General features: G+C 40.1%; 1 protein-coding gene across 19 annotated transcripts in view; it reads right to left on the minus strand.

Moving 5' to 3' along the window:
- Positions 1–13,874, minus strand: part of AGAP1 (ArfGAP with GTPase domain, ankyrin repeat and PH domain 1) — a 370,539-nt gene that overhangs the window by 45,981 nt on the left and 310,684 nt on the right. For all 19 annotated transcript variants that reach the window (XM_065069196.1, XM_065069193.1, XM_065069192.1 and 16 more), the window contains 2 exons: positions 6,817–6,971; positions 4,401–4,491 (listed from right to left, as the gene is read on the minus strand). In XM_065069196.1, the coding sequence (XP_064925268.1) occupies positions 4,401–4,491; positions 6,817–6,971 (246 nt within the window). The remainder of the gene's footprint in view (positions 1–4,400; positions 4,492–6,816; positions 6,972–13,874) is intronic.

A 13,874-nucleotide genomic window follows, 5' to 3' on the forward strand; every position in this document is an offset into this window, starting at 1 on the left:
ATTATAATTTAAAATTTGCAAATTGTGACTTGGAATGAAATATCTGTCCCTGACCTGCAAAGGCCATGGTTATCTTCACAAAAATAAGAAGTGCTATGAACTCAAAGAAGCACAAACTCAGAATAAAGCAAGATAAAAAGTACCGATTAATATTTTTCCAATTATTCTAACAAAACTGTCATTAAGGATCTCCCGAATACCTCTGTGTACTTGAAACCCATCTAGCCTATATTTTACTGAACAAATTTTTCAAGTAGTCACCTCCTTCTAATTGACAGTGGTGGTAAGATGTAGTAGTCCACCAAAGCCATAACCAAGAAGTGAAATAAAATTTTATCATGACAGTATTTTAAATTTCAACAATCTGACAACACACAGCTGAGTTTGAAGGTGTCAAACTAAGACAAGTAAGTGTTGAACTCATTACAGACATCCAGTGAGAAAACAGACTTGTTCATCTTGTTTATACCTGAATAACAAAGAACAAGACAGGGCTCTGATGAGGAGCTTGGACAAGTGGCATCACTTGATGGATTCTGGGAAAAAACCTGACCTGATGTCACTCATGACATTGGTTTCACTGTGTGCACATGAAAAATTGTTCTCAAAAGGATGCATGCTAGACCACAGAAGTCACCACCCACCAATGATTAAGGCAAGTTATAGTAAACTACATGCTCAGGTATGTCCTTGTTTGCACTTCATTGCTCCTACTTGTATCTTCCTCTTCTGATATCTGATTCTTTATAAATCTCATGCTTGAAAATTGTTATCACTGATTTATACAGAAAAGAACCACACATGGTTAGTAAGGCACAACTATTCAGGTTTTTTTTTCTTTTTTTTTTTTTTTTTTACTTTTCCCCCAAGATAATAATAGAAAATCAGCTCCCTTTTCCTGCTGATGCTAGCAGTATGCTCAGAACACTTACAATCACACAGCAAACTTTTCTCCAGTATGCATACATCCATCCAGATTTGATGGTAAAAGAAAGCAAGGCCATTCAATGCAGCTAGAGGGGCTATAACACTAATTTCCCTTCGTTTTACTTACAATTAATCAAAAAACCATGAACTTTTAACATCACTGAATATTACCAGATTAGAATTGTCAGCTATCCCTATTCTTAAAGGTGTTTAGTTCTCTTCTTTTTTAAAAACCTCCTTCCCACTTTGACTTGCAACTCAATCAGATTGATTATTTGAAGGTGGAAGCTCTTTGAAGAACTCTTTTAGGAGAATAACCCCTTCGCCACCATCTTCTCTTCCCTTTGGACACGAGGTTGCTGATGAAAGGCTTTGCCATGCTAAATCCTGACAAGTTCAGTGGAACAGGGAGGAAGAGAAGAGCCAGGAAAAGGAGAAGCAGGAGGTGAAGGCATCTTGCAAAGAGTTGCAGCAAAGGAGCGAAAAGTTAAGGGTTTTTTTTCCTCTATTCTGAATATAAAATTGAATCTTTTGATGGGTCTAATAGGCTTGCCAGGGCCACCCAAATTATTACTTCAGTATTTGGTAAGTTACTAGACTCCTGAACTAGAAAACTCATGATGAGACTTTCCCTCTTAAAGTACTCCTGGTTTTCTTCTAGAATAGAAAAGACCTAATATTCCATGCTCTCCAGACATCTTAAAAGAGTGATTCGTATTTATCCTTTGGTCTGCTTTTTAAGTACTAAGGCTGGAAGAGCTAAAATCCTTTGGGGACAGAAATTTAGCTGGGTTTGCCTAAGAAATCTGATTAACTTCAGTGCCTTCTCCAGATAGAAGTCAGCACCGGGACTCCCATGCTCTGGGAAAAGGCAACATCAGTTTCCTTCTGAGACATGAAAGGAGATCTCCTTGGGCAAAACCCCCAGCACTTAAAGACCACTTTGCCTTATCTATTACTCTGGGATGGGAACATTTAAAAAAGGACTTTGAAAAACTTTAGGCTGAGCTTGCCAAAGGACCAAAGGCCGGCACCACAGAGATGCTGCTGGTACTGCTGCTGCTGATTAACATAAAACAAGGGAGAAATTCCCTGGTGAAACAAAGTGCTGTGATGAAGTGCTAAAAAGGCAAACGAGCTCTAGAAAGAGGAAGAATGAGACTTCTGAAGTGGAAGATTGATGGCTCTTGAATAGAGCTGAGGGACAGCAACATCTCATGTTCCTTTGCTCCCAAACATCTGGCTTTGTGAAGATGCAAACTACGTAAGCTTTCCATAAGAGCGCTGGTATTTGTGATGCTAAAAGCTCTGGGGGTGAGGACTTGCCCAGGAGAGGCAGAAAGGGAAAGAAGGAAATAAAGCAAAGCCCAGCGGAAAAAGCAGTAAGCTGAGGTTGATATCATGTGAGTGTTTACATTTTAAGATACATCGCTTTGGAAATATCTCAGACTTTTCAGAAGGAAAGACAGTGGCCTTATAACCACGGAGGCCAAATAGCAAGAAGAGTTAGAGGGTACAAATCATCTCCAAAAATATAAAAATTTAAGAGGTTTCTGTTCAGCTTCCAAAATCACCCCTCCTTCCCCAGAAGCTACACAACCAAGTGTTGAGTGTTGCCAAAAAGGGCAGTCCCACCCTGCCCTCTCCCAGAAACATGTTCTTGGCACACCCTTCTGCTGGCACCGTGAACGCATGGGCAGCTTGTCCCATGAAGCAGCCTGGAAGAAAACCAACCGAAATGGGAAAAAGAGAAAAAAAAAGTGACCAGTCAGCAGGGTCCAGGAAAATGCCACTCAGAGCTCTACAGACAGACAATCGGTACCACTCCCACTGCGCTGTGCTCACAGCGACTACTTCAAATGAGCTAAATATACATTCAGGTTGCTTGAAGAACTCATCCTTCTCATATACAGCACAGCATCCTATATGACTTTCACTTAAACTATATCAAAACTTTGGTGTAAATCTGAATGACTACCATGTTAGTATGAAAGACCACCAATAAATAAGAATGACTTTGGGCTGTATATTTTAAAATACCAGCCAAAGCATGTTTATTGCATGCTGGATTACTAGCCAGTGGAAGGTAAAGACCTTAATTTATCAATGTTGCCATTATTTCCCTCTGTCTGCGAAAGTCCCTGTGAAATTGCTCTTTGGGATCTCCCTCCAGCAGGTCAACAAGCTGTTCTGGCAGCATCCCAGCCCTGGTGCTCCAAGCCCAGCCCAGCCAGGGGTCACATCCCCACGTGCTGAACCGCTGGGGACAGGGCAGCTGCCTTTCTTCTTGATCCATCTCCTACGGATGGCATACGAGGATCTGACAGTTTACAAAAGCAGCAATTAAAATCAGTCTGTACATGAAGCGCATTTTGCTGGTATGGACTGGAAAAATCTTCTATTTTATTTTTATTTTAAATGGTTGTTAATGTGCTAACCACCTTTCCTTAAAGCCTTCTGAGGATGAGGCAGGCGACAACACATTTGTTTGGTGGACAACCGAATCAGCTAAATTGCTGACTATACAGATACAAAATTAGTTGTGCAAAAGCACTGGTGCTTATGTATGCATGTTCGTTTTAAAGTTAACTGGGATGTTAGAATGTCTTACACCAGTAGTCAAAATCCTAAAGGGCAAGTCTTAAAAAAAATTATACTCAAAGAAAAATAAATGAATATTTTTCCATTTTAAGCACATGTAAAAATCACAAGAAAAGTTCTGACTTTCAAATATCAAAGAAATAAAAATGCACAAGTTCTCAAGCCTTCTTCTTCTACAACTAATTGCTTTAGAGGAAGAGTACTTCCTTTTTGTGGCTTTGTTGCAAACCCCTGGAACTAAAGAGCACCAGAATAATGACCTCAGCTGGGGTTAGTGAGGTGAACCGCAGCTCAAAGTATTATCGAGAACACTTCTCTGAACACTATGTTTTAAAAAACATCTAAAAAAGGGAAAGAAGCATAAAGGGGAGAAAAAAAATATCCCAAATCAGTTTTCTAGTATCCAGATATAATGAGCAATGACTTTGGTGTCTTCTGACAAGTAATCCTAAAAAAAAAGCAAACGAAAAACCAAAAAAACACCAATCAAGCTGTACCTCTTTGAAAATATTACCATGGCACACATGGCCCCTCCACACAAAGTACGAGGAAAATAGAAGTAACTGATGCCAAACAGCAAACTTCTTTTTCCCTTTCTTCCAAGGAAGTGAAGAAATGCTGACATTTAAAGTGGCATGCGAAACAACAAGAAGAAAAAATTAGGATGCATCTGACATAGTGTACACTAAATACAAATTAAAATAAGCCTGATTAAGCAAACTCCATAATGAAGAAGAAACGTACAGACAACATCTGTAACATAATACTGAAAAAGACAAAGCCTATGGCAAGCGTTCACCTAAGTCTCGGCCAAGAAGTTGTTTCAGCCAAGGGCAGAAGTCAGTTTTCTGAAGGCAGGTCTCTGTACTTACTTTGTGCTTCACAGTCCACACAGTGGGAATTGCCTCTGATGTTCCTGATGGACTGAAGGGCCATGGCCTCGTTCTGACTCGTCAGACGGGACTGTGGACACATAAAGAAATGCATAAGCAACAAATAAAAACCCAATAAAATTAGATAACACAACTGTCAGCTGAACAAATGGCAAAACCCAAAGCTTAGACCAAGAATGAATGAATGTGATCAGGTACCCTCAAAATCCTTAGTTTGCTTCTCAAGCCATGGTGATACTTCGGCATACACAAGAACTGCAAGTCTGTGCTTGCCAAGCAGGGACTTCTCTTTGTTCCCATGTTTCTTGACAGCTCAGGATTTCTCCCAGGGCGCTCTCCACCCTGGGCAGGAGCTCCCAGCGCTCTGGGGTCTCCAGCCTGGATTCTAACAACTGGGGGGGACCATACAGAGGAAAGTCAAGCTTGAAAATCAACCTTGCTATTCACAAGAACAGTAGTCACAGTGTAGGTTTGGTTCTTGAGATAAATTAGATAAGAGTATTATTTTATAAAATCAATTCCTTTTATTGATGTGTATGCTTTTGCTAATGAAGACTAAGGCATGGTTTGCAAAAGCAACTGAAACCTTTTTATCATCAAAAGGTCAGATTTACAGACAGCTCCCATTTAAATCCTCTCCATGTTGGCCTGCCAATGACCTCTACTTGGACCTGGAAAGACTGTCACGATGTACAAAAAGTTCAGCTCTACTCAAATAAACTGTCTTGTGGGCTTTCTGAGAAGGAATTTGTTAGCTGCAGCACATGAGGGACTCTTTGCAATGAACTGATTTAAACAGGATGAGGACCAGGTCTTAAGCATGGCCATGTGGAGGTATGCCCTCCTGATCTATCCATAGGACACCTACTAAACTTCTCCAACCAAATGCACTTTGCTATTTAATCTAGTACTTCTGACATGTTTTGAGACCTCAGTAATATTTGAGAGAAAGAAAAAAAACTTTCTGAGCATTGTAGTGGGTTTAATATACAATCCAAAAAGCTCCCTGTACATGTAAAATCTTATTAATAGGTTATCTCCTTTCAAAAGAATATTTAATATACACAAAGGCCAATCCACTCTGTGGGTACTGCATAGTAAGTATTACCACCCACTCTTTCCTCTTTTGTACTAGTAATTTTATGTAGGTGTTAATGTACAAATTTCCTCTATTGTGCTCCCTTAACACATATAGTTGAATGTGTAAATCCATGAAAGACAAAAAAAACATAACTGGTGTTTTTTCTCTATCTCAGAAATACATGTTGGAAATAAATACATTTTAAACAATATGGGAAGTAATTTATATCATGATGATGGTAAATACTGATGTCTGATCTACCCTGGTATCAGGCATTCATTTCAAAATATGAGCCTTTTCACAATAGAAAAGTCATTAATGACATCTTGTTAGGTAGATAATGTTATAGCATCTATATGTCTGAATAATTATTCCTCACTTCTCTCCCTCCACTACCACTCAACACTTTGCTCTCTAGTTGTGAAGTGTTTGCAAACACAGACTCAAGAAGCAGAAGTTCTCCTGCCCTTCCAAAAATGAGCAATGGCTGAAGAAGTCTCAGATTTTAAACATTTATTTACTTATTTTGTCAGGAAAGGAGAACAAATTACTTTTGTCATCATATGAAAGCATTGCAAGGTAGAAGGCCTGTTCCTCTCCAGCGATGTTCATCTTCCCCCAAAAAGCTTTGATAAACTGTTTCAGGATTTGCTTTCTATTAGTTGAGGCACAAAACCGTAAAAAAAAATATTTCAAGGTAATTAAAGAAAAATTGTGCATAGGCTTCATAAAGCAACAGACACAAAAGCAACAGCTTAGTTTTGATTCCTGTGATTCCTTCTTCACAGCAGAGTCTTAACGCTGAACATTACTGCACATTTCTGGTTAGGCCAACCAGAATGTTTAGTTAAATTTTGCCATGCAGGAGAGCTCAGTAGGTTCAGCTAGAGATTTGACTATTAAATATGCTGGTTTGGGGATCTGCCTCCACTTTTCTCCGAGTCAGGCTTTTCCTAAAGGGTCTTGTGCAGACCTCTAGCCTGAAACAACCCAGAATCTGCAGCTGTGACTGCACTGTACACGTCCATGACCACACCCTGAGATTCAGTCAAAATCTTAAGAGCAATACCAAAGGCAAAAAATATAATCCAGGAAATCTGTTAGTTCAATTGCTGTAAAAAATAACCTGTAAAAGAGGCTACAGCACCAGTTGTCTTGAAATATTCAAGACACGCATACAGATCTAACGCTGCCCCGTCATGTGCCTAACACCTGCATGTTGCTAGTACAGGTTTAAAATTCAAAGTTCCTTATTATGCTTTCCTTTCAAAGCTCAACCAACCATTATTTTCGGTATTACTTTGTGTACCATACCTTGTTCTTGCTGCTCTCACATGACTGTAAACTGGCCAAGATCTGACTCTCTATGGCTTGTACCCACGCATCTCTTTCTTCATATGTGGTAGCTTCAAAGTGCCAAGTCTGGCCGGTGAGAGAGACAATGATAAACTCAAAGTTTTCTTCTTGTTCTGAAAAAAACATGCAAAAGGAAAAAAAAATTAAGTTTAGGGATATCAATAGCTAGGCCTAAGTAATCTTGGTTGATGAGCATTTCTGCAATGTAAAAAGCAAACACAGGTCTGGACACTGAGGTTTGAGGTTAGATATATCCAACTACCTACCCTGAAGCTGCACAATGCATCAGAAAATGACCTGTGGATCCATTGCTTTTTCTCCCCAAATGTTATGTAGATAAAGCACTGTTTTGGGTAAATATTCAGTTCCTGCGTGTGCTTGTGGTTTTCATATTGAGCCTGAACACAAAGCAGCTAACAAGCATAATTTGGATTATAACCTGAAGTGCTAAGAGCTATGTAATGTAACAAATGAAGTGCGTCACAAAATAACTTAAAAGACGAATGAACTATAAAGAGTCAACAATACAGAAAATTTGACAATTTAGCCTCTTCCTTCAAACACTTGTTTACATGTACAGATGTATTAAAAGTGGATGTGTGCATCTTCTTGTCTACAGCATAAATACATTGGGCTGTAACACAGGACTAAAATCAGTTCAACCTATTCAACATTCATGTGCGACATGGGAGATGAGACAATGATCAGAGGAACTAGCAAAAAGGGTCAATGAAATATCCTTGGGGCTACTAGAGTATAAAGACAAATATTCAGGCCAGAGGATGGCAGCGTATGAAAATACCAGCAGAACTGAAGTAAACGGACACACGCTCCAACTACACATGGGACATAAAAGTCAAATTAAAAAATAAAATAAAATTAAAAAATCAAGGAAGTTGAAACAGAGTGAGTGGAATTGGGATGGGCAGGCATGAATCATGAAAGGAACAGAATAACAGAGCACAAAGTTCTGGTGAACATCAGCCATAATGGGCCCTGGAAAGAGCATTTACATCTGCTTGTCTGCTAATGACTTATTATATATTCAGAGCCATGAAACTCCTGCGTTACCTTGTCATCCATAAGCATGCAAAGCTAAGTGACAAATCTGGCACTAGCTTTAACGACGGTACTGCTGCTCACAGGCAGTCATTTTCTCAAAGTGTAGGACAACTGGTTTTCTTTGATAAACTCTATGCTACCAAGGCGAGCACCTACACTGCTTTAATGAAGCCTCGAAAAATAGCAGGTTACTTTGCACCTTGAGGTGAGAATAAACATGGAGGTGAAGGTTATTTTCACGTGCATGAGCTGCATGAACCAGCAGTTTTACCGAAAAAAGTAGCATGTGGGATAAGTGGGGAAAAAAAAAAAGAGAAATGATGCAACTGTACAGCTATAACTACTTTTCACTCTAGCAACACTGTGTTAATAACAAACACGCAGAATCATTATCCAAAACGCTATGATTAAATAATGGAAAAAGCCATATTTATCAAACGGAGCTTTCGAGAGTTTATGAGAAAGATGGAAGAGGAACCATTCAACAATGTAAGAAATTACGTTCAGTCTTGTGCCCTGTCTCTTCTGGGACAGCACAGTTATGGTCTTCTGCAGCAGCCCCTTATAGAGACCAATCTAGGATATTTATTTTTCTTGGGCTTTTCAGTGGCTCCTAAGTGATAAAACTTTGTGCTCCCATACACCATCCTACATAAGCCAAAGGCCTGAAGGAGCTGCCTGCTAGAGAAAACAGGCATCTTACCACCTCAAGTTAAAAATTCCCCACACTCCTTTTCAAGCAGGTTGGGGGGCTCATAAGGATGCAAAGACACAGAACGGTGTGACAAGAGAGAAGACTTCTTCAGCACATGTGGCAGGGCTGTCTTCTCAATGCATACCAAGTATACGTGGTATATAGCTAATACTCAACAAGTATATACAGTGCATCTTCAGAGAGATAATCCTGCACTAATCCTGTACCAGTTCATCCCAGCATTTAGGTACTAGGTGACTTTACAGTATTACAATTCCAGACCTTAAAAGAAATATACACAATCACAATGCAGCATCACTGAATGCTCCTATCTCCTGTTTGCTGATAATGCTGATCATATACATGAAGGTGGTTTGGTCAGGAAGGGCTTATGAGAAATTAACTCTGCAATTCAGCCAGCATGCCCTTTAAAAGCGAGGTTCAAACACTGTCCTTGCAGCGGTACCTCTGCAAGCTTCATTTTCCAGAAACGCTACACAGTTATCCCCCTGCTTATGGGAGACCTATGGCAGGGGACACAAACCGGCTGTTCAGGTGACAAGTGCAATTCAGGAGACACCTCCAGACGTTTCCAGTAGTTGGTCTTTTATATGCCAGTCTCCTTTTCCCAAAGGAGCAGCTCCTGTGTTTCATCTCCTGACCTTTTCTGCTGTGACTAACTGGCACAGGTGACCGAAGCTGCAAAGACCTTGCACAGCCTTTGTGGCTCTAGATCGCAAAGCCCAAGTATCAAGCTGGCGAGTCTGTCCCAGGACAGCCCCACCGTTGGTTCCGATGGCTGCAGCGCGTTTTAAGGCTGGAAGGATTTGCGTTTCATCAGCAACTTAACTGAAAACTTGGTCATCACTTATGATCTATTAAAAACATACAAGTTTTCACTCTCTGATACCACCAAAGATTCATACGAAAAGCAACTGTGCCAGTTGAAGATGTGTTCAGTAATACATTTTCTGCTTAAATACAAGGTTGTGGGTTTGGTTTGTTCGTTTTTGTTTTTCTAAGTACAGTTGTGAAACAAAGCAGCAGTGCCTGCTCCACATCACCCACAGCGCAACGTCTACAGAAGATGAGCAGCGAACACACACACCCTTAACCACCACACACACGGACAGGACGATCCTGGCAGCATAATGAAATTGTTCAGTTTTACTCTTCAGTAAAATTATAGGTTGTGCTATTTAAATCCCTGTGAGCCCAATCACAAAATTTTATTAAACAGTTTTCCACGTTTAACAGTTATTCATAGAAAGGTCCACTATAATAGTATTTTAGCACCATCAACCTGTCGAAATCAACCTGCCCAATTACTCCAAACTACATTAATAACACCGGATATTACGCTAATTGTGTCCAGTTTCTATGCAGACGAGGTCCCGCGGGGCTAATTTTGCATCCTCAGGGGCAAGCAACTCAGCCATCAACCTGATTTCACTAGGAATCCCTCCTCATTACACAGGTCCAGGCTATCAAACTTTTTTTCTAAAAAAAAAGGTTAATGGGCCAATCAGTCATCAATTATTTCCTGGAAAGCCAGCAGACAAAGGGTTAAAGTGTGAAGAACCAGCTGCAACTGATCTCCATTTGGAAGTTACCATCAACAGGAGATGTCTACAATTTCGTTGTTGTTTGGTTGGTGTGTATATGTATATATATATACACACATATTTAAGTGTAAGGGGTGGCTCGGATGGGAAATGAGCTGAAACTATAAGGTTAGGACGATACAGAACCTAAAGCTCAAGCGATTTTTTTTTTCAGAGGACCAGTGGCAGTGGGCATGCAATCCTTGGATTTTAGGAAAACCACCACACCACCATAACCTACACACCACTTCCCAGAAGCGACACAGTACTGCTGTTTATGCTGCACATATTGTTTTCACCATAATCTTTTCATGGTAAAGTTACTGCATTTAACTCAAGTTAAGATTTATTTTGCTCTGCCAGAAGACAGACGCTGCTACAGCCCACCCACTTATGGAAAACAAGATATAAGATTTCTTAGAAGCAAAGGATTGTGCAAGGAAAAACAAACATTTAGGCATGGTCTCACTGCATTCCCATACCAATGCCTTTGTTTATTGTATGTAACAGAGATCAGATTCGGAAAACTACACTGAAAATAGCGACAGGATACAATTAGTCTGTAACTTGTTCCAGAGAACTCAATTAAGTGGACTAAAATGTAGGGAAAACACATGTCCAGAAACAGTTATGCCTCTGGTGTCTTGTAGGAGCCATTTAAAATGGTGTGCATATATCAGGTTTTTTTGCAATTTCCGCTTCCCACATCTTTTATTCTCAATATTAAGAACTGCATAAATCGACACTGACACCTTGCACCAGTGGTGGGTAACCACAAACACAGTTTGACATTAACAGAAGACAAGGGCCCTTTTCCACCAGGCATTCTATGGTCAGAAATTATATCCATCACAAAAGTTTGCTTTTAAACAAAAAATAGTTATATTTTCCCAAGGGTATAAAACAAAGCCTTGCCAGGCTTACTGCATTTTTCATAGGCATACATGAGTATTTTGAAAGAATTAGAAATAAAACTGCATCTTCTGGCTTCCAACCAACCTCTTTCACTAGATGCCAGAGTGTGCATTTGCATCTTTGTGCAATGGAGTTTTCATCAGATGATCCTGGTGCTGCTGCTAATTGACAGTAACTCACTGTGCACATCTGGCGGATGATGCCTCTTGCACAGGAAACACTTTCCAGAAACAAGTCGTCAAGTGCAGAACCAAAAGATTCTCAATGGCCCATTTCAAACACCTGTGAAGCAACTTCAAGAGCTGAGGTTACAGCTCGAAACCCAACCAAGCCTTCCTCAAGTAACACTGAGACCTATTTAAACTCCCTTTTTATCATGCCCTCCTCCCTCTCTCAAAAATCGCTTCTGCTCAAGCACCCTTCCTTAATAACCCTTCATCTTGTCAAAAGGATGAGAATGAAAAACTGCCGAGGTGCCCTAGCAATCAACGTTAGATGTTTACAATATACAATTTGTTTACAACAAAGGCACATGTTATTTACGTACTGTATAATGTTAACTATCATTACCTTCTGCCACTTGGTGTAAATTATCCCTGTAAGTTGGAAGATAAGTATGTTTATTAGCAGCCTCAATTAAGGAAATATTTGTGCCATGTCCCACTGGGCATGACTATGCTAATACTTCTCTCCCCTTTCCAAACCCAGTGTCTAAATCTAATTAGTTTTGAAAATCAACCCTATCAGGACAGTATAGCTCTGCTATCGGTTGCCCACAGCTCTTGATAAAGGTTGCGTTCCACTGGAAGAATTTTTCAGTGGTGCTGCTTTATATCGCTACACGTGAGTGACAAACTGGTGATGAAAGGCGGGTTTCTAGCTCAAGGGACTAAGCGCCCCCCACCATATGTATTTGTTTTATTTGGATGCCAAGACGTGGTTTGAAAAATCCATGAAGTAATTTTTAAATGCTGTTCACATAGTATAAAAGTCTACACTTGCATTAGGTGTTTCCTAACACATTTCAAGGCTGCGGTTTACTTTTAAAATTACACGTGTTTCAAAGCTGCAGAGCTTGCTTAACCAAGAGGCGTTGCAAAGCCCAGTGTATTGGGCAGAGCTCACCTCAGGTGCTCCGAACAGCTTCCCTCTCCATCTGCCGTGGTGAGCAACAGTGAACTTTCTGCACAGGCACAGCACCACGGCACCAAAGGCATCACTAACTTGTTTAAAAAAGGAAGTTTGGGAGCTAATGAACATGCAGAATATGCAGAAGAAAAGTTTTCCATGAGAGCCTGGCAACTCTGATGCAGGACTGTTTAACATGTCACATATGTAACTTGAAGAGTGGAAAAATGAGGATTTAATATCTTTATGCGTGTTAAACCATAGCACGCAGAGCACAGCCATTTAACTTCGTAACAATATTTCTTTCCCCTCTGCTGCAAAATCTGCTTATATAGGAAAAATAATTCTGTATTTTAGTAACATTGCTATAATAGCAGGTACAAGGTACTCCAGCTTTTCTTAAAACCAGAGTGGGGTCTGTTTTAAGTGTAACACACTCATATCACATACTTTCCCCATAGAGAATCAAAGGGTTGATTAAAGCCTGGCTGCCTGCAATAAGAAACAGAAGGGACTTTTTCATCTGTCAGCGGTTCCCTATAGAATAAACCCCCAAATCTGAAAACGAAGAGTTTTAGGCAAACTGCAAATTGAACGAAAGTGAAATTTCATGCAAACATATGAAACTGATGAAGGAAGAAGGGAGGACAGAGCTGTACGATGCCCTGCTTTTCTCTGCCCTGTGTCCTTCAGCTGTGATCTCGCACCCAGGCACCTCTGTGAGAAACCTGCCCTTCCTCGCTCCTCTGGGACCAGGACAGGACAGACCAGCGGCAAATGTAATCTTTTTGCTATCAAATAGCCAAGAGAGAGGAGCCACACTCAGGGAGGACTCTCAGCTTTGTACGATGTACAGCAAGAGGTGACTCTGTGTAAGCATGAGAGACCCACCACGCTGAGGACTGTCCCTACACCTGCTTCTGCCAAGCATGTACAAAACATCTGCAGATCTCTTCATCTCAATCATAGATTTTGCTACCTGGAAGCCTACAGAATACCTAAAAATAATAGGGCTGGCATTAAAAATGATTGGAAAGCATACTTTCTAGATCAAGCTTTCAAAAATGGAACTGTACATGATGGGAATAGTTTTGGTCTGTAAAAAGGTGTAAGTGCAATTGAGCAAGCATGCACTAAACACCAAAGCAGATTTGTTATTCCGGACTGTCATTTCCTATCACTCTTCTCCTTTTTGAAGGCATAATTATCTAAACATGTGGCTTTTAATACTTACAGTGCTCATTAACTCAACATTTGCATGTCTCACCATCCCAGCTTTCACACAAAGGCTTAAGGTACCAGCTCAAAGATGCAAAACTATGAAGAACATTGAACATTCAGTTTTTAGGTGGGATAATACTTCCAAAAAAAAGATACATTTGCCAAATTTCAGAATTTCTTTTTGATGATATATCTCAAAACTCTTTGGACCATGGCTATCTTGTTCGCATATGCTTATCCAAGGTGCCTTTGATAACTTAGTTTGATTAGTAAGATAAAAAGATTCTTCAAAATAGATAGGGCCTAGAAAAATTAAATCTCGATCTGTAAAACACAAGGGAATTCTTTATACTTGTTTCCCTGTTGCAATTTAATAACAGGTAGATATAAAA

The sequence above is a fragment of the Columba livia genome, chromosome 7 (assembly GCF_036013475.1).
Source record: "Columba livia isolate bColLiv1 breed racing homer chromosome 7, bColLiv1.pat.W.v2, whole genome shotgun sequence".
NCBI lineage: Eukaryota > Metazoa > Chordata > Aves > Columbiformes > Columbidae > Columba > Columba livia.